The sequence below is a fragment of the Mesoplodon densirostris genome, chromosome 6, assembly GCF_025265405.1.
Source record: "Mesoplodon densirostris isolate mMesDen1 chromosome 6, mMesDen1 primary haplotype, whole genome shotgun sequence".
NCBI classification, from domain to species: Eukaryota; Metazoa; Chordata; class Mammalia; order Artiodactyla; family Ziphiidae; genus Mesoplodon; species Mesoplodon densirostris.
This window is the reverse complement of record NC_082666.1, coordinates 3836862-3863651: the sequence shown is the minus strand read 5'-3', so window position 1 is coordinate 3863651 and position 26790 is coordinate 3836862. Positions and strand designations below refer to the sequence as shown.

The window sequence follows — 26790 nt, the reverse complement described above, 5'->3', positions numbered from 1 at the left end:
ATGGAGGTCCCCTGCCCTTCCGTCTCTGCTCCCAGTGTAACTCAGGGCATGCAGCAGGGGCAGGCTGACCTGGGGTTTCCTAGAAGTGGGTGTATTGGTTTTCCAGCAAGAGAGGAGTGAGGGACACTAGGCTTTGTAGCTGCTGTAACAAAATACCAAAAACTGGGTGGCTTAACACAACAGGAATGTATTCATTCAGGGTCCTGGAGTCTAGAAATCCAAAATCAAGGTGTCAGCAAAGTCAGCTCCATTGGAGTTTCTGAGGGAGCGTCTGTTTAAGGCTCGTCTCCTAGCTTCTGGTTTGCCAGCAATCCTTGTCTTGAAGCTGCATTCCTCCAAATCTCTGCCCCCATCTCCACGTGGCCCTTCGTCCTGCGCGTGTCTGTGTCTGTGTGTCCAAGTTTCCTTCTTCTTATAAAGACACTTGTCACATTGGATTTAGGGTTTCTCCACACCTAGTGTGAATGTCACCTTCACTCAATTACATCTGCAAAGACCCTATTTTCAAATAAGGTCACATTCACAGACTCTGGGTGGACCTGAACTTTGGGGGACAGTATTCAAACCAGGACGGTGGATTTTGATTTTAGGAGGAGGTCCTAAACTATAGAGGAGTATCGTCCTCTTGTCCTTCCTAAACTTTCTCATCTCCTCCCCCTGTAGGTGCGGGGCACCCACTGACAATGCCACGCTCCTTCCTGGTTAAGAGCAAGAAGGCTCACACCTACCACCAGCCTCGTGCCCGGGAGGATGAGCTCCTCTGGCCTCCTGCCCTTGGTCCTGGTGAGTCATAGCCCGGGCTGGCCTTCTGCTGTGCCCACCAGGACTCCCTGCCCATGTGATGGGGATGCAGCAGCATCCCACCGGAAGTAGCCGCTCTTCCAAGTCTGGAAACAGGGGGAGTTCAGTAAATGTGGGTTGAATGAATGAAGAAATGCACCTATCTCTTCTCACCCCATGGGGGTGATGAGAGCATCCTGATTGGAGCTGTCCTCAGCAGCTGACGTGTGACTTGTAATCAGAGGGCTGATCTAGGGCTGAGGGTGGGTGCTCGGAAAAACGGAGACTGGTCCGAGAGCTCTCCTCGGTGGGGGGAGAGGGGGAGGGGAGGGGGAGGGGGAGAGGGAGAGGGAGGGGAGGGGAGGGGGAGAGGGAGAGGGAGGGGAGGGGGAGAGGGAGAGGGAGGGGAGAGCAGGGGTTTCCTCCTGGCCTCCACACTGCTCCCACCACCCTGGGCAGAACCGCTGAGCGTCAGTAGCCAGGGGCAGCAGCAGTGGTCTCTCTCTGGTGCCCCTCCTTCCCCCAGTCCCTCCGGACTTCCCAGAGCTGAAGTCTGACAGTGTTGTTTCCCCACAGTGGCCAGGGACCAGGTCCTGAGTACCAACCCTGTCCTCAGCACCCTGTTCCCAAACCAGTGCCCGGACTGGACTGACCTCAAACGGGAGCCGGAGCTGGAGCTGGACCAGAGCTTGATGACCAGGATGGCCTCCGCCCCCGGTACCCAGCAGGGGACCCCTGCCACTCCCCAGCGGGTGCAAGGGGAATGGAGGATGGAGGGGCCTGTGGAAGCGGGGCCCCTTGGAGTTGTGGAGTCAGGGAGGATCGGCAGTCCGGGCTCTCAGGCTTCTGCTTGAATCCCTCCAGGACGGGGAGTTCATTCCCACATGAGAGCTTCTGTGTGGTGGGGCAGAGGAAGCTGGACAGGCCCACGTAGTGGGTGAGGGGGGCACTCTGCAGGGGCTGGGGCACATTTCTGGACTGAAAAGCCAAGGAGCCACAGTGAGGACCCAGACCACCCCCCAGTAAATAATTGGGGCTACACACCAAAGCCTCAGCATGAGGTCACAGTGGAGGGTGGTGGGGAGTGGGTGCCCTGCTTTTAATGTCACCACTAGGTATATGTCCCACTCTCCACAGAGGGGCCGGCTGTGACGTCCCGACCCCAGGATGGGGGATCGCCATCCTCCGACTCACCCCCGTTCTACAAGCCCAGATTCTCCTGGGATGCCCTGGCTTCATCCTATGGGCACAGCTACCAGCAGGCCCCCTCCACCATGCAGTCTGCCTTCCTGGAGCGCTCCGTCAGCCTGTATGGCAGCCCTCTGGTGCCCAGCACCGAGCCGCCCTTGGACTTTAGCCTCCACTACTCCCCGGGCTTGGACGCATACCACTGCATCAAGTGCAGCAAGGTGGGTGGCCGGGATGCAGATGGGCTCTCGGGTCCTGCTTGCATCCCCTCTCCAGCACCCTGGCAGCTGCGAGTGTTCAGAGCTGGGTGCCCCCTGTGAAGTGACTCTTGGGTCCTCTGGTGGGATCAAGGACTCACAACGTTCTTCCTCATCACCATTCATTGAGCCCTGACCATGTGCTCAGCCCTGTGCTAAGCACTTGACATGCATGAGCCCCAGGAGGTGGACGAAAGGCGAAGGTTCAGAGACGTTGAGTCACTTGCCCAATAGCACACAGCAAGTAGATACCACAACCAGCATTCCAACCTGGCTCTGCCCACCTCCCACTTTTTAACCGCCATTCAGCCTCCAGATAGGGCCAGGAGGGGCCTTCCAGATCCCCCCTCCCAGACTCCATTCTATAGACAGGAAAGCCAGCCACAGAGAGGGAAAGGGACCTTCCCAGGACACACAGCACATGGCAGCAGAATCGGCAATCCCGTGTTCCTTCTCCTGTACATCCACCTATGGCTGAGCTGGGTGCAGAGGTGGGACCCCGGCCCCTCTCCCTCTCTGTACCCCCGGGGCCTCATGCTCTGCCCCTCCTGCAGGTGTTCTCCACCCCACATGGGCTCGAGGTGCACGTCCGCCGCTCCCACAGTGGGACCCGGCCCTTCGCCTGCAACGTCTGCGGCAAAACCTTCGGCCATGCAGTGAGCCTGGAGCAGCACACGCACGTCCACTCCCAGGTGGGCAGCTGGCTGAGCACAGCACCCTCACTTCCCACTCCTGCTCTGTGCTCCCCCCAGGAAGCCTAGGGGGCTTCGGTGGGTCTCCCTCTGTGCCCCTGAGGGTGACAGATCGGGGGGCCCTCATTATCTGCCGCCCTGACCTGGGTCTCCATCACCCGCCCTTAACACATTTGAGTCCCTGATGGACCAAGCCGGCTTCATGTACAGTTGGAAGAGGCTAGGAGCTCAGGTGGGATTTCGGGGGCAGCGACATGTCTGTGATGCTGAGGAATGACCCCACCTCCTGGGTGGTCAGGACAGGTTTCTCACCTCTGAGACCCTTGACTCTTAGAATCTTGAAGTCAGGCTTAAATGTTCATCTCATCCCACTTAGCCCTACCTGATGCCGAAATCCCTTCCTCAGAATCCCATTCCAGGGAAAGCACCTGACACTGACCTGAGTTGCTAACACCTGGGTAGATATAAAAGCTCAGGTGGGAAACGCAGGAAAAGATGGTTAGAATGTATCACGTGCCGGTTGCCAGCCCAGTTCCCGACCTCCAATCCTCCCAACGATCCTTTGAGGTCACTACCCATAACGATCCAATGTACAGATGAGGAAACTGAGTCCCAGGGAGGTTAAATGACTTGCCAAAGGTCACGGTGGCGAGTAAGAGGCAGAAGCCAGAATTGGGCCCCAATAATTCAGCCGCTTAAACAAACCACAAGGGAAAATCCCCTAATAGGAGGCCACTCAGGGCCCAGGCCTCGGCCCCTCCTGGGAGGCAGGGATGGGGGTCCCTGGCCCCTGCTCCTCCAGGCCCCATCCTCGAGGCCACCCCAATGGAGTGTCCTGTTCCTCAGGGGATCCCGGCCGGGTCCAGTCCCGCGCCCAGCCTGGCAGTCCCGGGTCGCGAGGCCCCACCTGCGCCTGACCCCCAGGGGCCTCGTTTCCTCCGGCAGGGGCGCAGCTTCGAGTGCCGGATGTGCGGCAAGGCCTTCAAGCGCTCGTCCACCCTGTCCACCCACCTGCTCATCCATTCGGACACGCGGCCCTACCCCTGCCAGTTCTGCGGCAAGCGCTTCCACCAGAAGTCGGACATGAAGAAGCACACCTACATCCACACTGGTGAGGCCGCGGCCCGCGCTCTGACCCTGCAGAGCTCCTCCCCCCACCCCGCCCCCACCAAGCCCCCCACCCCAGGGCCCACACAGAGCCTGCGGGCACCCCACCTTTCACTGTTAAAAGGTGCGGGCTTTAGGACCCGGGTGGGGAGGGATGGGGATGTCAGGTTGCACAGGGGAGGCCACCCCACTCCAACAGGAGGGCGGGGCACGCTGTGCTACTTAATGCGTAGAAAAAGTACTGGAAGGAAATAGCAAAATGTCGACACTGATAATCTGTGTGTAGAAGTGAGACCAGCAGGTGAATTTCTCCTTTGTTCATCGTTCCTTCATTCACTCATTCCTCCAGCCATTCATTCCTTCATTCCCGCATTCATTCATTTCCCATTTGGTCATTCATTCATTCATGCTGCTACTCACCCTGTTCGTCCCCCACTCATTCACCCATTCCCCCGTTTGGTCACTCATTCATCATCCCTCCAGCCATTCATTCATCCTCATTCAGTCATCCATTCCTTCATCCCTCCATTCATTCATTCCCCATTCATTCATTCCTCAGCTGTTAGCCAGTGCCTCTTTTGTGCAGGGCCCTGTACCAGGTGCTGGGCTTCATTGATAAACAAGGTGGACCCAGTCCCTGCCTTAAAACCGGGGTACAATTGGCCGAGGGGTTGGGTGGTCAGAGCTGTATTTTTCTTGTCTCCTTTTTCTAATTTTTTCTAAAGTGAACGTGCGATAAAACATAATAAAGTTCCAGAGAACAACTGCAGGGCATTGGGGCAGCAGGTCTGGTCCAAACGGCCCTGACCCTGTCCTTGCCGCCCTGCAGGTGAGAAGCCACACAAGTGCCAGGTGTGTGGGAAGGCTTTCAGCCAGAGCTCCAACCTCATCACTCACAGCCGGAAGCACACGGGCTTCAAGCCCTTCAGCTGTGAGCTGTGCACCAAAGGCTTCCAGCGTAAAGTGGACCTGCGGCGGCACCGCGAAAGCCAGCACAACCTCAAGTGAGGCTGTCCCCGCTCCCAGCTCCTGACCGGCCTGCCCCAAGATCGTGTCACCTGGAGGGAGGCCAGCCTCACACACCCAGACCCCCAGTCTCCTGGCGGCAGCACTGGACGGGACTCGCCAAGCTTGTTCGGAGACCACGAAATTGCTGGGTGACCTCGGGCAAGTCACTTTCCCTCTCTGGATCAACAATTCTCCTGCTGCAAAGTGTGGCAGCTGGACCTTTTCTGAACTGATGTTGTCTACAGGTCTAAGAGCTCGGTGCCTTCCCCCCGGGGCAGAGCCCAGGAGGCCAGAGTAGCCCCCGGTGCACAGCGATGTCAAGAACAGAGCAGAGCTGGGACCCACAGAGAAATCCTCCCCCTGCCTGCTGCTCACTGGGACCTGGTCAGCTCGGTGTTCAGGCCCCTTTCTGGCTGCCACGGGTGGTCAGAGTTGTCTCCTGCCCCCGTGGGAGACCTAGCACCCCTCTGCTTCAGCCAACGGGCTGGCTGCTCCCCACTCCTGACGGGCACTCAGGCCACGGGGGTTCCAGTTCTGCGGTCAGACCATGGGGAAATCAACAGCTGTAAATAAAAGACACAGATTTACCTACATTTTGCCACCATTTTTTAGACGCGTACTGGGTGCAAGCTAGTGCCTGAGGCTTTGGGGAGGGATGGTGGGGAGGCTTGAAAAGCATGGAAAGCTCCGTAGTCACTCACAGACACATTGGGAGACCAAACTGATAAAGTGCTGAAACAGAGGCAGGAGAGACCCGTGTGACAAGACCCCAGGCGAGGGCAAGGTGGTTGCAGCTGGGGCTCTATCAGTTTCCTGTGGCTGCTCTAACAGATCACTGCAAACTTGGTGGCTTCAAACAACACAAAGGAGACTTCCCTGTGGTCCACTTATTAAGACTCCGTGCTTCCAACGCAAGGGGCGTGGGTTTGATCCCTGGTCGGGGAACTAAGATCCCACATGCCAAGGGGCACAGCCAGAACATTAAACACACACACACACACACACACACACACACACAGGCATTCTCTTACAGTTGTGGAGGTCAGAAATCCAAAATGAGTCTCAAGGGGCTAAAAGTCAAGGTACGGCAGGGATGGTTCCCTCTGGATGCCCCAGGGGAGGTTCTGTTTCCTCATCTTTTCCAGCTTTTAGAGGCCGCCTGCATCCCTCAGCTTGTGGCCTCTTCCTCCGTCTTCAAAGTGCGTCACTTGGACCTCCCATCAGCCCACCTCCTTCCTCTGCTTTTGACCTTCTTGCCCCCCTCTTGCAAGGACCCTGGTGATCACATCAGGCCCACCTGGGTCATCCAGGGTAACCTTCCCATCTCAAGGTCCTTAATGGAATCACCATGGTAGGCAGAATAATGGCCCCCAAAGATGACATCCACGTCCTAATCCCTGGAACCTGTGACTGTTATAAGGCAGAAGGGACTTTCCAGGTGTGATTAAGTTAAGCCCGGTGCTGCCCCTCATTAGCGGGGTGACTCCAGGCTGAACCCCCTCCTCTGTAAAATTGTGAACGTAGCAATCCTTTCCTGTGGGTTGCTGGGAGGATCCCCTGAGACCATGAGTATACGGCAGTGAGGAGGGCCTAACACAGGATAAGTGTTGGTAGGCCATGAATGTGCCCTCTTGAAATCCTGCCCATGCTACAGGCCTGCTCAAATGCCGCCTCCTCCAGGAAGCCTCCCTTGGTCATTCCAGCCAGAGGTCTTCTCCTGCTTCTAAACTGAGCTCTCCGGGCTCTTTGCTTACAGCTCGGGACCCACTGAACCTGGACTGGCAGTTATCTGTGGGTAAGTTTCTGCTCTGCTAGAAGGAATTCCATCTGGGCTCTAGCCTTCAGCACTAAGCCCGTCCCTGGCCCACCACAATGAACACTTCTGAATGAGTCCCTTCCGGGTAACAAGCTGGGCTCAGGGTTTCCATACATCGTCTTTAACCCACGTAGCCCTCTGCAAAGGAGCTGTCATTACCCCATTTTACAGAGCAGGCAACTGAGGCTCAGGGAGGTTGGCCATCTTGCCCAAGGTCACCCAGCAAGCAAGTGCAGAGCTGGGATCAGGATATCTGATCCAAGTCTTCTTCTTTGAGCCTCTGTCTACCCTTCCTCCCAATAACACTTGTAGATGTTTCCTCTCTTCCACTGTGAATCTAGAGGATTCTGAGGCTCCTTAAGGAATGGTAAATCCCTTGACTCCCAGGCTCTGGGTTTGGCTGGGCAGGACCCCATGGTATAGTTCATTGCAAAGGCTCTTCCTGTTTACTTTAGCAAGAATTCCCCTACACAGACCTGTCAGGTGTGCAGAGGGTGGGGTGGAGGTTCGGGATTTGCATACGAGGGTGGTCTGGTCTCCTCAGCAGGCTTTCAGATCCTGTCCTGCAGGCCTCACTCTTGAGGTCAAAGGAAGACAGCCTCTGGCAGCCAACCCACCAGAGCCACCAGAGCCTTGGAGAACACCTGCTCTCCCCTCCTCCTCTTGCCCATGAGGACCGTGTAGCCCAGAGAGGGGAAAGGACTTGCCCAAAGCCACACAGCAGGGCCCGGCTCACCCGGGCTTCTGAACCCGGAGTGAGCCTGAACTTCCCAGAGGACGGATGGACACACACACACACACACACACACACACACACACGCACGCACGCACGGATGAGCTACTTTGCATGCTCCTTGTTTGCTAAACAAAACCACACCAATATCAGGATTTCAGCCACTTCTGCAGCAGGGCGGGTCAAGGAAGAGCAGCCAGACAATGTGTCTTTCTTCATCTGCTGAGGTCAGGAGCTCGGGATTTAGTGTGTCGACACCTCCACTGAGTGCCCACAATGGCGGGAGGGCCCTGTAGCCTCAGAGCAGGGGGGCTGGACCCCCATTTGTACACATATTGCAGAGAAAGGGGGCCAGTGGGTGGGCAGGTATGGCGGGGGGCGGCGAAACCTGCTTCCCCTGGGAGAGTCGGCACCTCGTGGACGGGGAGAGCCAGGCTGCTGTCCCTTCCGCACACCCACCCCTCAGCCAGCTGCGGGAACCGCAGGGCGGTCACAGGAAGGATGGGCTGCCCTGCGCACGCAGAGCTGTGGCCCTGGAGAAGGCCTGCAGGTTGGCGCCAGCCACAAGCCACCGGCTACGTTCCCGCCAGCGGGAGCAGAGATCCCGTCAAAGTCCCGTCTCCTGCGGGATGCGAGGGCTGCGCTCATCACGCTGGGGTCGGGGGCCCCCTTCGGTGGGTGCGGCGGGGCCCCCAGCTGCTGTCTGAGTGGAGGGCGTGCAGTCCACCGTCCTCAGCCTTCGCTCCGCTTCCACTCCCCACGCCCTGTCTGAGATCCCCAGCATCAGAGTCACAGCGTGTGAACTGGGAGGCCCCGTCCAGCCCCGTGAAGACTGCCCATGGCTTCCCTCTGCTGCAGGAGGGCACGGGCCCAGGGAGGGGGCAGCGGTGGCCCCAGTCACACGGGCCGTCGGCCGTGACATCACACAGAGTCCAGGTTTCCTGACCGTCCAGCCTAGGGACCTCTCCACCAGAACTGTGGGGTTGACTGCACAACTCCAGGCAACTCTGCTTACACAGAACGCAGAGCCGGTGGCGGCCTCTGAGGCTGCACGGGGAGGTGAGGGGCTGCCGGCCTGCGGCGCCGACCCGGCTCCCGAGGGCTGGGAGGCCGTGGGTGAAGCAAGCGAGGCTTCAGGATGGCGCCGGAAACTCAACCCGTAGGATCGATATTCTCCACGGTAAGTAACAAAACCAGAAGTTTAATATTAAAACAAAGCCGTCACCTTAAGGTGCAGAAACCAGCACCGGGATTCATTTTCCAGTGAAATGTTCCACCACTGCTGTCGGCTTCAGGCAACGTCTCCAGGCCCCTGTCAGCCCCTGAGGGACATTCTGGGAGATGCCCAGCGGCCCTGCAAGGACATCACTGGTAAGGATGGAAACGCGCTTCCCAGGGTCAGCCCACGCATTCACACGGGTGGCTGAGCTGACCCCAGCCTGTCCCCAAGCATGACCGCCCAGAGCTGAGTGCACTGGCCTGGAAGGCGTGGGTGGATGTGGGAATGGAGGTGGCAGAGCCTGGGCGCTGGCGCAGTGCAGGCAGTGGAAGGATGATCTAGAAGAACAGGACCTGTTCTGAAAGTTCACCAAGTGTGCCTCCGTCCATCACCTGCAGAATCAAGTCCAGCCCCTGGCCATGACCTAACCTTCCCAGCCCTGGATGGGCTCCCCCTCAGGCTGGCACAGGCTACTCCAGAGGGAAGGAGCAGGACAAGTAAAAGGGTGAGGGTGGAGGACAGGGGATAGAAGAGACACGGCCAGAGAATGATGCAGAAGCTGGGCCGGCCAGAAGCGTCCAAAGCTGGGAGGGCCACACAGCTTGGGGCAGAGCCTGGCACAGGCCAGGGGCAGCAGGAGAGACCCAAGACCCAGAAGAATCTTCCCAGGACCCAGAAGAATCTTCCCAAGGCCCCTGAGCCATGGATGGTTTTGGACCAAGGGAGGAGCCCAAGAGACAAGGGAGCTGAGCTTCAGAAAGACAATCCATGGTGGACACGTGGTGTGGTCTGGGGAGCCCAGCGGGATCACTGGGGACTGGAGGCGGTTCCAAGTCAGGTTCTGAGTCAGTATGTTGGGGATGATAGCAGCACCAGCTGCCCTGAGCTCCTCCTGGCTCCCTGCTGAGGCTGGTCAGAGAGGGGAGCCCCCCAGGATGGAAGGAGGACGCACAGGAGGCCGTCGCGGCCGCACATCCCACTTCCCTGGGATTCTGGACAGGAAGCCAAGTCTTTCCTGTTATTCCCCCAAAAGCCTTTAGAGAATTCCCGATGCCATTTCCCACCCTTTGCCCACGGTTTTCCCTCCTCTAAAATCCCCTCTCCCCTCCCCTGAACCCTTGAAACGCACCTCGACTGCATAGATTTTTCTTTTCTTTTTTCTTGGCCGCAAAGCATGCGCAATCTTAGTTCCCCAGCCAGGGATTGAACCCACGCCCCCTGCATTGGAAGCAAGGAGTCTTAACCTCTGGACCACCAGGGAAGTCCCACAAGTGCATAGATTTTTCAACACGTGCTCACCCCCTGACCTTCCATTCCACTCCTAGGAATTTGTGTGAAAGAAAAGTAGTCACGAATGGGCCACAGATTAGCTACAAGATCATCTTCTGAAGCCTGTTGAAAATGGAAAAAACAAATTGCAACCGTCCTAACCTCCCAGGAGAGGAGATTGACTAAGTGACCGATGGTGCACCCAGACAATGGTCATCCAAGCAGCCATTGAAAGGAGCCAGTGTGCTTTACTTTTTTTTTTTGGCTGCATTGGGTCTTCTTTGCTGTGCTCAGGCTTTCTCCAGTTGCAGTGAGCAGGGGCTACTCTTTGCTGAGGTGCGTGGGCTTCTCACTGCGGTGGCTTCTCTTGTTGCAGAGCACGGGCTCTAGGCGTGCGGGCTTCACAGCACGTGGGCTCAGTAGTTGTGGCGCACGGGCTTAGTTGCTCCGCGGCCTGTGGGATCTTCCCAGACCGGGGCTCGAACCCGTGTCCCCTGCATTGGCAGGCGGATTCTTAACCACTGTGCCACCAGGGAAGTCCCTGGAGCCAGTGTGCTTTATAAGGACTGACCCAGAAGGGGCCTGGGTGCTGGTGTGGAGTGAGAAACGCTTGCTTCACGATTGCGCGCTGGTTCTATAAAAACAGCACAATGTACATTTGTAGATGCGTAGAGAAACAAATCCAAAGAAGGTCCATCAAACCATTGATAGCAGTTGCTTCTGGGGGCTGGGAAAGAGGGTTGACTTCACCCTCAATGCTATCTATAAAAGAGACTTGGATTTGTGTGTGTGTGTGTATTTTTTACTAAAAAAAAATTGAACAGAAAATAGATTTTGCAGAATAAATGCATCAACATAGGAAGCTGTTCATGGTATCTTAAGTGGAAAAGTGGTTTAAAATCAGTATACACCATATGATTCCATTTTGTTAGTTACACACACAGAAGGAAGGTTGCAGGATAAAGAGAAGCATATCAACAAGGGCTGCACAAAGGGGGCTGTGCGTTTTCTTCTCCTTCCTTTTCAGCGTGTATGCTGTATTTTTCTGTCATGGGCATGCATGATAACATTATCACCGGCATTACAAATTACAAAAAGACTCCTTCGGCTCAAATATTATTTCCCTGCTTTGAGGTTTGCCTCGCCACTCCTCCCTCCAAGCTGCTGGCCCTCCACAGCGCCTTGGGTCAGTGTCCTTTCTCCTTCATCAGCGCTGGCTCTCTGAACCCAACCCCCAAACCCAAGAGCCATCTCCCGGCAGACACTGCGTCCAGTCCTAACACTCAGCTTAGGACCCAGCACCTAGGAGGTCCCCAGTAATTCTGAGAAGGATGTGCAAGCCCATCAGGGCCCCTGGCTCCTTCGTGGCAGGTGGGGTGGGACCCCTAAGGTGGAGCCCCTGGCTTGGGAGCAGCGGGCCAGACACTGGACACCCAGCTCTTCCTCCTGGTCTTGGTGGAGGACTGTACCCTCCCACCTCCCTGGGGTCCAGCTGGGATTGGGCAGGGCCTGGGGCTCCAATGACGGGGTGCCGGGGGGCTGCAAGAAGGCAGGAGGAGGGAAATCTGAGACAGAGGCTTGTGCTGAGCGGCCTGTGCTCAGGTTTGGCCTGATAAGTTTATCAGACGGTGCCGCCTGCCAACCGTCAGCACGGAGCAGGCCAGCGGGCTTCAGCGGGAGGATGCTCCCGGGCCGATACTGCCTTACAAGTGTTATCAGGGGCCTGGTGGCCCAGAGAGCGGGAGAAAGGGAGAAGCAGAGAGAGAGAGAATGAGAGAGAAAAAGAGGGAGGGAGCCTTCCAACCACTTCGCCCAAATGACAAGAGCCAGGGAAAAGAGGTCTCTGAGGTTCCTGGCGGGCCTGCATCCCAGCCACACGGGCAGATGCAGCTGGGAATCAGTACCACGGAGGCGCGGTTGGGAGCCTCCATTTCTCCCTGGGCACAGCCTTCCAGGCCGCAGAACGGGCCTGATGCTGCCCTGCTCTTCAGCAAGGCTTAAAGAAAAAGTCCCCTTTTCTGGAAAGTTCCATGCCCCAGAAGGCAAAGGGCACAGGAGGGCACCTCTCCACCGTTCTTTCCCACTCCAGCCTTTCCTCTCGCAGCCCCTGTGGTCTCGGGGTGAAAGTCAGTCTCCGTTCACCTTAGGGACCAACCCCTCAGGGAGGCGGGTCATGGTCATCCCTGCCTTACGAATGAGGAAACTGAGTCTCAGAGTGCGTGTAGACGAGGACCAGGAGGACGGGGACCCGGGAGGCCACGAGCGGGACGACAGAAGGAGGAGGGGTGAGGGGCTGAGGCCTGGGACCCTGTGCCTGCCCCCCGGGTCTAGAGCTCCCGCACAGAGAGCCTGTGCTCTGCAGGGGCAGCCGCTCCAGACGCGGTGCTGGTCCCCGGACCCGAGCCATGCCCCGGGGCCCCCGCCCTCGGCGATGGCCGTCAGAGGGAGGGGCAGGTCCCCAGGTCCGCAGGGCTACCTTGGGGGTCAGCATCACAGTGGATTTTTTTTCTTTTTTTTTTTTTTTTGCGGTACGCGGGCCTCTCACTGCTGTGGCCGCTCCTGTTGCGGAGCACAGGCTCCAGACGCGCAGGCTCAGCGGCCACGGCTCACGGGCCCAGCTGCTCCGCGGCATGTGGGATCCTCCTGGACCGGGGCTCGAACCGTGTCCCCTGCACCGGCAGGCGGACTCCCAACCACTGCTCCACCATGGAAGCCCTGTGATGAGAACTTTTAAGATCTACTCTCTCTTTCTCTCTCTCTCTTTTATTGAAGCATAGTTGATTTACAATATTGTGTTAGTTTCAGGTATACACAAATTTTTTTTTAGGAAAACAAAGTATTTTATGAAAGAAAAGTAAGTTCAAAACCGGTGTCCACATCTACAAGATGTAAAGATGTACAGCAAAGCGATTCGGCTGTACATACATAGAATTTTTCAGCTTCTTTTCCCTTATAGGTTATTACAAGATATTGAACATAGTTCCCTGGGCGATGCGGTAAGTCTGTGTTGTTTATCTATTTTACACATAGTAATGTGTACCTGTTAATCCCATACTCCTAATTTATCCCTTCCCCCCTTCCCCTCGTGGACTCTTGAACAAGGGAATGGAGGGTGCAGGTGACAACTGTCGGAGACAGACACTGGAGCTTGCGCATTCATGGGCCGGCAGAGCACGAGGCTTCAGGCCAGTGTCCAGACATGGAGCACGGCTTGAAATTCGGGAAGATAGAACAGGGGTGCCTGACACATTTCTGCAGCTCAGACCCCTGCTGCTCGCGCCTGGTAACACCTTGACTCTGAGCCTCTGCCCTTTGTCCACATTACGCACAAATAAATGTGGTTGTTGCTATCATCTTAGCCAGTGGTTCTGACCTTGGAGCACAGGCCCCGGGCTGGATCCCCGGGTCCAGCATGTGATGAACTGACCCAGGCCACACTCGTGGGCTGTCCCTGCTGACAGCTGGAGCCAGGCTGAAGTTCAGAGCTATTTCTGCAAAGGGTGACTTGGGACTTCCTCTCGGATCTCTTAAAAATAAAGGGGTTATCGTGGTCCTCAGGCTCTTTCCTCCACGTGAGGAACCCTGACATGATTTCTGGGGAAGAACTGCACCCCCCGAGCCTCCCTCAGCCCAGCGAGGACTTATCTCTGGGCTCAGTCGGGCAGCAGGAAGGGAGAGAAGCGACAACCGCGGCCAGCTCTTCCTGCCCCAGAAGCCCCTTTTGGGAGCAGCAGGGGATGTGGCCACTGACTCAGGGGCGTCAATCACCCCTCTTCCCCGGGGCTGCGGTTGCCCACCGGACTCCGGGGGGAATCAGAAATCAGGGGGGCAGAGAGCATTCTGGGGAAGCCTTCAGCTCGTCCAGCCCAGCCTCTGCCCTGGGCCTCCCACTGCACCCAGCACGACCCTGTCTCTGTATGTGGCCCACGCCCTGCCCTGCGAAGCTGGTGGGACGTCAGTCTCCACTAGATCACCAACTCTCGCAGAGGCTGGGAGACCGGCTCCTAGAGGTCAAGCCAGCCTGCAGGGAGAGTGAGGGCCGAGGAGGCAGAGGCTGTGGCATCCAGGGCCCAGGTGGGGCCCACCTCCCCCTGCCGGGGGGTCCACTCTGCAGCAGAGAGCGGCCCAGGGGCCAGCCCACCCCCTCTGGGGGTTCCTTCCCACCTTGCAGGCCCCAGGATTTTAGTCCCAATAGAAGGCAACTCCTCTCAGTGTTTCCGAGGAGATAAGCTCAGGGTTCTGTACAACAACCTGGGCATCCACTCAGGGCTGGGCCCTGATGGAGCAAGACCCAAAAAGGGGACATCTAGGGGACTCTAGGAGGCTGAGAGGTCACCGAGCCCAACCCTGGGTCAGGGAAGTCTTCCTGGAGGAAGCAGACATCCGAAAGATGAAAAGAATTTTTTTTTTTTTTTTTTTTTAGGCCACAGGGCATGTATCTTAGTTTCCCAGCCAGAGATCGAACTCCTGCCCCCTGCACTGGAAGCACGGAGTCTTAACCACTGGACCGCCAGGGAAGTCCCATGATGAAAAGAATTTGATCTGTCAAAAGTGGAGAGGGTTGCCCCAAGCCAAGAAATGGCAGGTGCAAAGGCCCTGAGGAGACATAAGGCCTCCATCTGCTCCCAGCTCCATTCCCAACCTGCTGGGGGCTTTGGCGCCAGCCAGTGCCCTGTTGGGGCCACAGAGGTCAAAGTGTAGAGGGAGGGTGACCTAGAGGGGTCACAGGAGCCATCCTGGGATTCTCAGTGCCCAGTCACATTCACCACGGCTTGCTGTTGGGGCTCTCACGGTCCCAGCCGGCCAGTCCCTGCTGGCTCAAGGATGCCCACCTGTGGCCGGCCCTCCTCTGGGAGGAAGGTTCAGGCCCCTGAGCTGAGCGAGCGCCCCCAGGGCAGCTCTGCAGAAGCTAACAATCTTAGCTGGAAACCGTCGCAGCTCGGGGTTTCCTCCCTGCCCGGCTCCCCGCGCCCCTCAGCCCAGCCTCAGACTTATCACTGCCCTCCAGCTGCCTCACCCCATGGCCCCCTCCAACCACCTCCCCTGGATGATTCAGCAAATCTTCCCTCCATGGGGGGAAAAACAAGGGTAAAAAAAAATCACAATGTCAGATTACAAAGCCCCAACTGTAGGACAGGCCCCTGGCGGGGAGATAAGGGTCCCACTCGCCCTCAAAGCCCCTCTGGCAGATAAAGCTTCTAAAGCAGCAAAGGCTGCCACAGGTGTGGGATGTGGAGGCCTGGCCTCGAGGAAGCCGCGGAGGCATGCCATCGGGTGGCCAGAGGGCCCAGGGCCACCGCAGAGCGAGCCAGGCAAAGAGGAAGCACCCCGCCACAGCAGCAGCTGGAGCTGACGCTGCCATCCCACCACACCGGGGAGGGAGAAAGAGAAGGGTGGGGGCCTTCACAGAAAGTTCAGTGGGAGCATACCCACGATGCCCTCCACCCTGGTGGCCCTCTGCAGCTCGGCCTGCAGACCCTGCTCCGTGCAGGCCCAGCCACGTGAGGAGGTGAGGGTGCCCGTCCTCTGCAGGCCCGGTGGAGGGAGCGGCGGGCCACTGCAGGGCTGGGAGCATCCTCCGAGGAGGGCGGGGGGAGGCCGAGGTCACCGCAGCCACGTCAGCCCTGGAGACCTCTCCAGCGGGAGGCCAGGCTTCCAGGCCAAAGTCGGGCCAGACCTGGAGCCCCACCCTGGGTCTCTGCCTCCATCTCAGGAGGCCTCTGGACATGGGAGGGGGCGGGGGACTGAGGCCATTGGCTTCCTCTACCAGTGGGGTCAGACAGATGGACCGATGATGGCTTTGAAGTTAGGGCTTGTGCAGGGCTCCGCCATCCTAGGCAAGTCATTTCTCTACTTTGGGCCCATCTGCCCATCTGTAAAAGCGATCACAAAACCCATGGCAGGGCTGTCCTGGGGAGTGAAGGTGCCCATGCCAGGCAGGAGCAACCCCCAGCTCTGACCTCCGTCTCTGAGGCTGGGGGTGGAGGTCAGCATTTGGCTTGGGGACAAATGCCCGCACAGTGCTCGGCACCCAGGGCCAAGGGTCCGACTACCTGGCAGCTTTTGAGGTCATTTCTCGGGAAAGGGTGAGATAGCTGGAGTGAAACAGGTCCTGGAGGGCACCTCCAGGCACAGGCTTGGGTCCAAGGGCCTTACGCCTATTTAAGTCCTCCGAGCCGACTTGGAGCTCCTCAAGCCTTCGCTGTGACTTTGAGGCAGTCCTCTTCTTCCTCTGGGCCTCAGTTTCCCAAGATGCAAAAGTGAGAGAGCTGTTCAAGAGGGGTCTACCCTCCCTCCATGCTACAAGTTTGCAAAATATCAACTGCTCATGGGGTGTGTGCTTGGCCCAAGGTGCTGAGCAAGAAGCAAGAAAAGCCGACGGGGTCACAGCAGCCAGAAGGCAAGCAGCCCGTGTCCATCCAGAGACGGTGGATAAACAAAGTGTCATCTGTCCATACAATGGATTATCTTTCAGCCTTAAAAAGGAAGGAAGTTCTGACACAGGCTGCAACATGGATGAACCGTGCGGACCTTATGCTACGTGAAACAAGACAGGCACAAAAGGACAAATCTCTTTTCTATGAGGGACCTAGAATGGTCAAATTCATAGAAACGGAAGTAGAAGGGTGGGTGCCAGGGGCTGGGGGCGAGGGGGAATGGGAGTTAGGGTTTAATGAAGACAGAGTTGCAGTTTTACAAGATGAAAAGAGCTGTGGGGATCGATGGTGGTGATGGCTGCACAACAACGCAAATGGAACTAATACACTGAACTGTACGCCTAAAAATGGTGAAAATGGCAAACGGTATGTCATGTAACTGTACACCTAAAAATGGTGAAAATGGCAAACGGTATGTCATGTATATTTTAGCACCATAAAAAAAAAAAAAAAAAGCCGGTGGGTAGAGTGTAGTCTTAGTGTTTGTTGAACAAAGGCTTTGGAACCAGAGCCCAGCAGCAAACAGCTCGTGGTGCAGGTGAAGAGACGGGCAGCCACGTCCTCCACCACCGAGGCCAGCCAGGCCAGGCACGCTCTGAATGGAGCAGGAAGGGACCTGGGGGCTGCGGGAGAGCTCGGGGAGAGGCCACTTCCCCCCAGGACGAAGCAAGTGAGCACCCACAATGCAGCCGCGCCAGAATCCCAGTGTCCTTCTCCTCTTCCTCCCAGAGGGGATTTGCTGGCCTCAGGGTCTCCCAGAAAGCTGTTCCCTCTGCCTGAAAGGTGGTTCCCTCAATTCTCCACCAGGTTTGCTCCTTCTTCATTCTAGTTTCAACCCACATGCACCTTCCGAGGAGGCCTGGCTTTGCCCGGGACAGACGCTCACAGCCCTCCATGATTCTCCCCTCTGACGTTGATCATAATTGTCATCAAATAACCATTTGTGCCATTGTCTGAACGCAACCCGTGAAGGTCTCCCCTGCTTCCCCTGCATCTAGCAAGTAAATATTTTTCAATGGATGGATGGGTGGATGGATGGGCAAACAAAATAATGGGCCTGTGTCCCCCACTCCCACCCCAAGGGGCTGGTGCATGGTGAGGGCCCAGGGCTGGGGTGGGGGTCTGTGACTTGGGGTCCTACCTGAGCTGCATGGACTTCCCGGCCATTAGCGAATGGATATGAGACCCTGCCGCAGGGAGAGAGCAACACTACCCATTGGGAGGACCAGCCCTTAATGTGATCCGATCGTCTTGGAAGACCCATCCCAAAGGGGATCCTGCATGCACACGGAGGACTTCCCGTGTAAATAGCTGCCGCTACGTATCCCTGTTTTACAGCCGTGGAAACCGAGGCGTAGGCTTGTCCATAGCTTGGCTGAGTTTTAAGGGAGCTCTGCCCAAAGGCTTTTTAATCCGAAGGTAAGCCCTGCCCCAAGGATCGGGGATTCAGCCCCGGCTCCGTGGGCCGCTCTCCTCCCGACACCCACACCTCCAGTCCTGGGTACCGAGGTGGCATCCCTGCGCTGGGCAGACCGCGAGGGGTCGAGCCCGGAACGCTGGCAGTATAGCATCCAGGACCGCAGCGCCCCTTCCCTCCCTCTTCCCCTCCCTCTTCTCCCCCTCCTCCTCCCCACTCCCCCCTTCCCCCCTTTCTCGCCCACCTCTTCTCCCTCCCCATCTCTCTCCCCCTCTTCCAAGCGTCAGGTGGGGCCGTAGCCCTGGCTGGTCCTGAGGCCGGAAATGCTGAATTATTCGAGTCGTTCATCCCTTTCCCGCGGGGACCCGGGCGGGGTCCTTGCGGAGTCGGGAGGGCACGGCGCCCCCTGGTGGCCGCTCCCGCAGGGGGGGTGGAGCGCGCGGGACTCCCGGCGCGGTTCTGCTTTCGCTCCCCGACGATCTCATTCATTAGCCGCCCTCTGTCTGTCTTGTGAAAGGCGCCGGGAAACGGGCCAAAGAGACCCCACCAACCACAAGCAATCGGGTGGGGGTGGGGGTTCGGGGTAGTGGGCACCACGTGTGCCGTGTACAGGGGCCTCTCCAAAGTGGGAGACGGACACCTGTTCTCAGAGGTCGCCCTGAGAAGAAGAGGAGGGCGGGGGCAAAAACACGGAGGCTCTGGGGGGCCCCTGGAGCTGCAGGGTTAGGAATTGGGGGCGGGGGGTAGGGGGCAAAATGGATGCGGTTTGGAGAGTCTGGGGGAGCAGGACCCCCAGGATCTCTGTTAAAGGTTTTGGGGTCCCTGCCTCCCTCAACCCCAGCAATGAGCAGCCAAGGCTCTTTGAGCGAGAAGCGCCCCTTGGCTTCTGCGGGGCGGCAAGGCAGGCACCAAGCCCTGCGAAGGCGGTGAAGCCGGGGAAACGGGGAGGTGGAGGTGCCCAAGGGAGTCAGTGCTGGAGGATGGCCTGAGGCCCCACAGGCCCCTGTGACCCTCACACAGCCTGGCCTCGTGGGGGGTGGGGAAGGAGAGATCATATAGGGTGGTGACCCCAATGGGAGAACCTTTGGTGCCGTCTAAGAAAATCACAGATGTACGTGCCCTTTGAGCCAACAATATCTTACAGATATCTGCCCATGTGTTGACACACAACAGTGATTCATTGCTACCCTGTATTTGCAAAAGGTTGGAAACAACCTAGGTATCCCTCAAAGAGGGCTGGTTAAATAAATCATGGTCCAACCATACAGTGGAACACTGTGCATCTGTTCAAAGAAATGAGGAAGTGCCATGCGAATTGATACAGACTAATTTCCATGACATATCGTCACGTGAAAAAGGCGGGTATGGAAGGGTGTGTATAGTAAGCTATCATTTGTCGTCAATTCACTTAGAGTTGACTTTTTTCTTTTCTTGGCCACACTGTATGGCTTGCGGGATCTTAGTTTCCCAACCAGGGATCGAACCCATGCCCCCTGTAGTGGAAGCACAGAATCCTAACCACTGGACCACCAGGGAATTCCCTAGAGTTGACTTTAAAACAAGAATTCATATTATAATCTCTAGGAAGCCAGCAAAAGCATGTGCAGCCATTTATTAGAGGGAAAATAGAATTTAAAAACTCCTTTGTGGGTTAGTTCACTTTTTTAAGGGGGATGAACAATATCTATACAATTTTGCTTATAACTATGTAGATTATCTCCAAAAAGAGAAACAAGAAACTGATAACGCCTCCAGAGAAATGGTGATTCCCGTGTCTGGGGCAAGGAGTGGGAAGGAGGTCTTTATACCAAAAGGCTTTGGTGTCTTAGATTTTGAACCACGTGTATCCCGTTACTCATCCTCCTGAAAGGAAAATATATAAATGGATGTGGGACCCCCTTTAGGAGGCTGTCATGGTGGTACAGTTGAGAGGTGACGTGAGCTGGGGTGATGGAAGGGGTGGGAAGGTGTGGACTCCCGATGCTGTTAGGTGGTGGAGCAGACCATGAGGCTGTGGGAAGTGAGGGGCCAGGGAGAGCAGGGAATCCAGGGTGGTGCCCACATTTCTGGGGCCGCCATTCCTGGGAAAGGGAATCCTAGAGCAGCGGGCTTGGAGGGAGACGGATGAGTCCAGTTTGGGCTCATTTGTCTTTTTCCCCCTTTGACCGTCCAGGACGCCCTCTGCCTTCCTTGTGGAGAAATTTCCTCCTATAGGTGGTCTCGAGGGGAGGACAGTTTCCAGGCCATCCTTGCATGTTTGAGTAAGCCCTGGGCTCAAATGCCTCCTTGGTCACCGCCCAGAGCCCCTGGACTCACGTCTGTTTTCTTGGCCCCGACTGGTGACTGTGACTAACTGCAAAGAGAACTAGCAAATCCTTTGGGTAAAATATCCTGTGTCACGATTGAGGTGGTGACTACATTCATATATTTGTAAACTCATGGAACTGTACACTTCAACTGGATGTATTTTACTGCAGGTAAATTATACCTCAATGAAATTCATTTAATACATATACAGATATGTATACATGACTTTATAACAACACAAAAGACAAGCGGGGTTTGTCTCAATGTGTCTTTGTGTCATGGAAGTGATAAAAGTATTAATTTATGTTTGACTTTAATAGATCAAGAGTTCATATTATAATCTCTAGGGTAACCAGTAAAAGTATGTACAACTATTTATATGTGGGGAAAACGGAATAAGCAAATATGATTAGTATAATGGAAGAAGAGAAAGGGAGGGAAAGGACTGAACAGTTGGACAAACAGAAAAATAGGAATATGAAAGATTTAAACCCAATATATCAGCATTACATTATATATAAAAAGGTTCAATACTCCAGTTAAAAGACAAACGATATTAGAAGAAAAAAATCCACAACTACATCCTGCTTATGAGAAATAGATTTAAAATATAACGATACAGAAAGAGTGAAAGTGAAAAGATGGAAAAAGATATATATCATGAAAACATTCACCAGAACAAGTCTCTTCTAGCTATATTAATATCACACAACTTAGACTTTCCTAGAGATAAAGAAGAACATTTAATGATGATTAATGGTCCATTTACCAGGAATGTGTAACATTTCTAAATTTATATGTACATAATAACAGGGACTTCAATTACAAACAAAGCAAAATTGACAAACATAAGAGGAGAAACAGACAAATTCACAATCATAGTGGGAAATTTTAACACATCTCTTATGGAAGGAGCAGACACACACACATGCACACACACACACAGAGCACATTGGGAATGATATAGGACATTACACCTAACACCGGAAGAGCACACATTCTTTTCTGCTGTACCTGGAATACTTTTTTTTAAATTAATTAATTTATTTATTAATTTCTGGCTACGTTGGGTCTTCGTTGCTGTGCGCGGGCTTTCTCTAGTTGTGGTCAGCTGGGGCTACTCTTCATTGCGGTGCGTGGGCTTCTTATTGCAGTGGCTTCTCTTGTTGTGGAGCACGGGCTCTAGGCGCACAAGCTTCAGTAGTTGTGGCTCGCAGGCTCGAGAGCGCAGGCTCAGTAGTTGTGGCACACGGGCTTAGTTGCTCCACGGCATGTGGGCTCTTCCCAGACCAGGGATTGAACCTGTGTCCCCTGCATTGGCAGGCAGATTCTTAACTACTGTACCACCAGGGAAGCCCTGTACCTGGAACACTTAACAAGACTGACCATATGCCAGGCCATAAAGCAAGTCCCCCAAAATTTCAAAAGGGTTGAAATCATATAAAATATTTTCTCTGACTATGGTGGAATTAAGCTAGAAGTCAATAACAGAAAAGACAATTTTTAAATTCCCCAGTTTGGGGATATCAAGCAATACCCTTCTAAATAACCCTTGGGGGCTTCCTTGCTGCGCGCGGGCTTTCTCTAGTTGCAGCGAGCAGGGACTGCTCTTTGCTGCAGTGCGTGGGATCATTGCTGTGGCTTCTCTTGTTGTGGAGCATGGGCTCTAGGCACACGGGCTTCAGTAGTTGTGGCACGCAGGCTCAGTAGTTGTGGCTCGCGGGCTCTAGAGTGGAGACTCGGTAGTTGTGGCACACGGGCTTAGTTGCTCTGCGGCATGTGGGATCTTCCCGGACCAGGGCTCGAACCCGTGTCCCCTGCATTGGCAGGCGGATTCTTAACCACTGCGCCACCAGGGAAGTCCCAGAATTTTCTTCTTTTTTAAGGCTGACTCATATTCCATTGTATGGATGGACTATATTTGTTTATCCATTCATCTGTTGAAGGACACTTGGGTTGCTTCTGCCATTTGGCTATTGTGACTAATGCTGCTATGAACATGGGTGTACAAATATGTCTTTGAGACCCTGCTTTTAATTATGTTGGATGTGTACCCAGGAGTGGAATTGCTGGATCATATGGCCATCCTATTTTTAATTTTTGAGGAACTGCCATACTGTTTTCCACAGTGGCTGCACCATTTTATATTCCTCTGCTTACAGTTTTACACGTCTGCAGGATGGAGGAATTTTCCATAGACAGGCCTCTGGCTCTGGCTGCTATACTGCCTTTGGCCATGGACCTTCATATCACACCACCAGCAAACTGTCACAGAAGGTGGTAAGAGGGTATTTCTGGAAGCCATTCTTACATGGGTTGGCCACCAATAACTTACCTATCACAGAAGTGACTACATTCTCAAACTAAAAACAGAACTATGACCCAACAATTCCACTCCTGGGTATATATCTGAAAAAAACAAGAACACTAATTCAAAAAGATACATGCACCCCAATGTACATAGAATCATTATCTACAGTTGCTAAGATATGGAAGTAAACTAAGTGTCCATCAACAAACAAATGGATAAAGATCTGGAGTGTGTGTGTATATATATATATAGATAGATAGATAGATAGATAGATAGATAGATATAGAATAGAATACTACTCAGCCATAAAAAAGAATGAAATTTTGCCATTTGCAACAACATGGATGGATTTGGAGGGCATTATGCTAAGTGAAATAAGTCAGACAGAGAAAGACAAATACTGTATGATCTCACTTATATGTGGAACCAAAAAGCCCCATCAGACTAAAGAATATAACAAAAAAGAAACAGACTCACAGATGTAGAGAACAAACTAGTTGTTACCAGTGGGGAGAGGGGAAGAAGGAGGGGCAACGTAGGGGTACGGGATTAGGAAGTACAAACTACTCTATATAAAATAAATAAGGTTGAGAGTCCGCCTGCTGATGCAGGGGACACGGGTTCGTGCCCCGGTCCGGGAAGATCCCACATGCCGCGGAGCGGCTGGGCCCGTGAGCCATGGCCGCTGAGCCTGCGCGTCCGGAACCTGTGCTCCGCAACGGGAGAGGCCACAACAGTGAGAGGCCCACGTACCGCAAAAAAAAAAAAAAAAAAAAAAAAGCCACAAGGATATATTGTACAACATGGGGACTATAGCCAATATTTTATAATAACTATAAATGAAGTATAACCTTTAAAAAAGAGGAGACTCCTTTGAAGATACAGATACACAGAGGGAAGATAGCCCCGGGCCCATGCAGGCAGAGACTGGAGTGATGTATCTACATACAACCAAGGAATGCCAAAGACTGCTGGCTGCTCCAGAAGCCGAAAGAAAGGTATGGAACAGGTTCTCCCCCAGAAGCTTCAGAGAAAGCATGGCTCTGCCAATATCTTGATCTCGGACTTCTAGCCCCCAAACCATAGGAGAATAAATTTCTATTGTTCTAAGACCCCACCCTCAAAAGTGACTACAGACCGGGCACATATATTCCACTCAGTCGAAACGGAATGTACTCCAAATGTGACTTCCCCTTAATCAAGCCTCCCAAATACCAGTGACCACTTCAATGCCTCCCAACGCAAGGGGAAGTGTGACAGGAGGGCAGTCTTAACCAACGGCAGTTAAGAGATCTCACCTTTTCCCTTTGTATAAAGACATCGGCCCCTGTGAATACAACGCCAAGGGGCCTTGAAGGAAGGTACCTCCAACTGAGGGAGCCTGATGCTTAAATTTTATTAGCTGCGTTGAAATTTGCCTCTGCCTGGCACATTTTTGAAAATATTTAACTAGGCCACATAAACTCTATTTACGAACAGTCTTTGACGTTCAGCCTTGTAGATATTTAGTTTAATTTTGCTTTGGAACCAGTTGACTAGGAAGACGAATGTCCTCTGGAACAGTGTGTCCCACTTGGAAGTAAAAAGCAAACGGAAACCTCTATATAAACCCCATTCTCTGGGCTTCCCTGGTGGCGCAGTGGTTGAGAGTCTGCCTGCCGATGCAGCGGACAGGGGTTCGTGCCCCGGTCCGGGAGGATCCCACATGCCGTGGAGCGACTGGGCCCGTGAGCCATGGCCGCGGAGCCTGCGCGTCCGGAGCCTGCGCGTCCGGAGCCTGTGCTCCGCAACGGGAGAGGCCGCAACAGTGAGAGGCCCGCGTACCGCAAAAACAAAACAAAACAAAAAAAACTCCATCCTCCCCGCCCCCATCATTTGCATCGCAGCGGCGGGGCTCTGTGAGAGGATGCCTGGGCCTGGGTGGACTTGTACCTGTGCAGCCGGGGAGAGGGGGAGGCCCCGCGGTCGGACTCGAGAGGGAGCTGGCTGCTGACCCCAGCACAGACTTCTTAAGAGGCCCCTGGTCCGTTTCCCTTCCTCTGCCGCCACTTTGCCCTTTCTTCCAGGGTGTCATGGGCGTAGGGTGACCACCAGGTGGCGGTGTTTGCCAACGTGGACGGTCTGTCGCCACCTCGTGGCCGAAAGTGAACACTACGCCTTCTGCCCCGTCCTAAGGGTGCAGTGAGAATCCAGTTCCGGCTGGGGAGTGTTAAACCCTCACTGTGTGCTCCACGGACTAACCCAGCGGCCCAGGAAGAAATATTCAGATTCTGGGGCCCAAAGGAAACATTTTCCAAAACCCTCCTTGCCCTCGGTTAATAGAGGATCAATAACCCCCCCATCCCAGGTACCAACCTCCCCCCGGCACACACAAAGAATGGACTCGCCGGCCAGGATTCAGTATTCAGACCCTGGACCGGAATCAGATGCGGGAGTTGTGGGTTAGACGGGTGTCAGGCTGCTTCCCCACCCCGCTCCATGGGACTCGGCCTTACCAATCAGCCAGCAGCCCCTTTCCAACACCCTGGGGTTATCTGGGGTACCTCTGCAGATAGGACAGCTATGTGTCCTCAATCAGGGAACGGGGACTGGGACGCTGGGACAGCCCAGGGGCGGGAACAGAGGATAGGAAGATGTCGAGGGTGCCGGCCACTGCACCCGCTCCCAAACCGGGGTGCCCAGATACCCAGGGAGGATCTGAGCCTGCGCGGACTTGGTGGAGAACTCACCTTGTGACTCCCTGGGGTCTGGAGGAGTGGGGTGGGGCGTGCTGGGGAAACACACTGCAGGACCCATTGCAGGAAAAGACAACATAAACTGGACTTTGTTTCTCCCCTGCAGCCGCATTGCCTGGTATTGTATTACATATTGATTTGCTTCCTTTGCTTGCTGTCTGTCTCAGCTGATCAGATGTGGTCTCTGCCCATCTCATGGTCTCCCCCGCTGGTCATCGGTGCCTGGCACAGGGTCCTGCACACGGAGGTTGCCCAGCGAGCCTTTGTGAAACGCCTCTTTGCTGCCATTCAACCACCTAGGTCGTGCATGGGGCATTCAACACTCTGTGCCCCCTCAGAGACAGCCTTCATCCTGGGAATGGGGGTCTCTTTCTCTCTCTCTCTCTCTTTTTTTAATTAATTTTTATTGGAGTATAGTTGATTTACAACGTTGTGTTACTTTCTGCTGTACAGCAAAGTGAATCAGTTATACATCTGCATATATCCACTCTTTTTAAGATTCTTTTCCCATACAGGTCATTACAGAGTATTGAGTAGAGTTCTCTGTGCTATACAGTAGGTTCTTATTAGTTATCTATTTTATGTATAGTAGTGTGTATATGTCAGTCCCAATCTCCCAATTTATCTCTCCGCCACTTTCCCCCTTGGTAACTATAAGTTTGTTTTCTGCATCTGTGACTCTAATTTATGTTTTGTAAATAAGTTCATTTGTGCCATTTTTTAAGATTCCACATATAAGTGGTATCATATGATATTTGTCCTTCTCTGTCTGACTTACTTCACTTAGTATGATCATCTCTAGGTCCATCCATGTCACTGCAAATGGCGTTATTTCATTCTTTTTTATGGCTGAGTAGTATTCCATTGTATATTTGTACCACATCTGCTTTATCCATTCATCCGTCAATGGACATTGAGGTTGCATGCATGTCCTGGCTATTGTAAATAGTGCTGCGATGAACAGGGGGGTCTCTGATTTCAGGAAAGGGGTGAGGGATGAGGGGGAGGCCTGCCATGCAGTGAATGACTTCCAGTAACTCGAGAGAGCAGTGATAAATGGAATATTTCCGGGCTTCCCTGGTGGCACAGTGGTTGAGAGTCCGCCTGCCAATGCAGGGGACACGGGTTCGTGCCCCGGTCCGGGAAGATCCCACATGCCACGGAGCGGCTGGGCCCGTGAGCCATGGCCGCTGAGCCTGCGTGTCCGGAGCCTGTGCTCCGCAATGGGAGAGGCCACACAGTGAGAGGCCTGCGTACCGCAAAAAAAAAAAAAAAAAAAGGAATATTTCCTGCCATATCAATAAACAAAGGAGGTCACAGTCACCAATGATTGAAGCCCTCCAACGTGAGCAGGTGAGCCCTGAGGAAACTCAGGGCTGAAAAGAATACCTGCCATCTAGCAGCTGTCAGACTGCAGCCACTCCCTGCGGTGAGCGCTGAGGAAACTCAGGATGTGAAAACACAAGATACCGGCCCCAGAAAGCTGAGGTGCACATCAATCAAGGAATGATTTC

The 26790-nt window shown here is 54.5% G+C and overlaps 1 protein-coding gene across 3 annotated transcripts; it reads left to right on the top strand.

The window, feature by feature from the left end:
- Positions 1-683: 683 nt before the first annotated feature.
- GFI1B (growth factor independent 1B transcriptional repressor) lies at positions 684-5032 on the top strand. Of its 3 annotated transcripts, none has more exons than XM_060101688.1 (6): positions 684-783; positions 1357-1497; positions 1918-2189; positions 2780-2917; positions 3863-4028; positions 4854-5032. In XM_060101688.1, the coding sequence occupies exons 1-6, from the start codon at positions 684-686 to the stop codon at positions 5030-5032; spliced, it is 996 nt and encodes a 331-aa protein (XP_059957671.1). The 3 variants fall into 3 exon arrangements, with proteins under 3 accessions (XP_059957671.1, XP_059957670.1, XP_059957672.1); XM_060101687.1 differs by having other exon boundaries at positions 3764-4028; XM_060101689.1 differs by lacking the exon at positions 2780-2917.
- The last annotated feature ends 21758 nt before the right edge of the window (positions 5033-26790 follow it).

Bases quoted from the DNA above. Each gene is read 5' to 3' on its own strand.
- GFI1B (XM_060101687.1), top strand. From the start codon at position 684: ATGCCACGCTCCTTCCTGGTTAAGAGCAAGAAGGCTCACACCTACCAC. The intron at 784-1,356 runs GTGAGTCATAGC...GTTTCCCCACAG, and splicing joins GCCTCCTGCCCTTGGTCCTG to TGGCCAGGGACCAGGTCCTG. The intron at 2,918-3,763 runs GTGGGCAGCTGG...CCTGTTCCTCAG, and splicing joins ACACGCACGTCCACTCCCAG to GGGATCCCGGCCGGGTCCAG.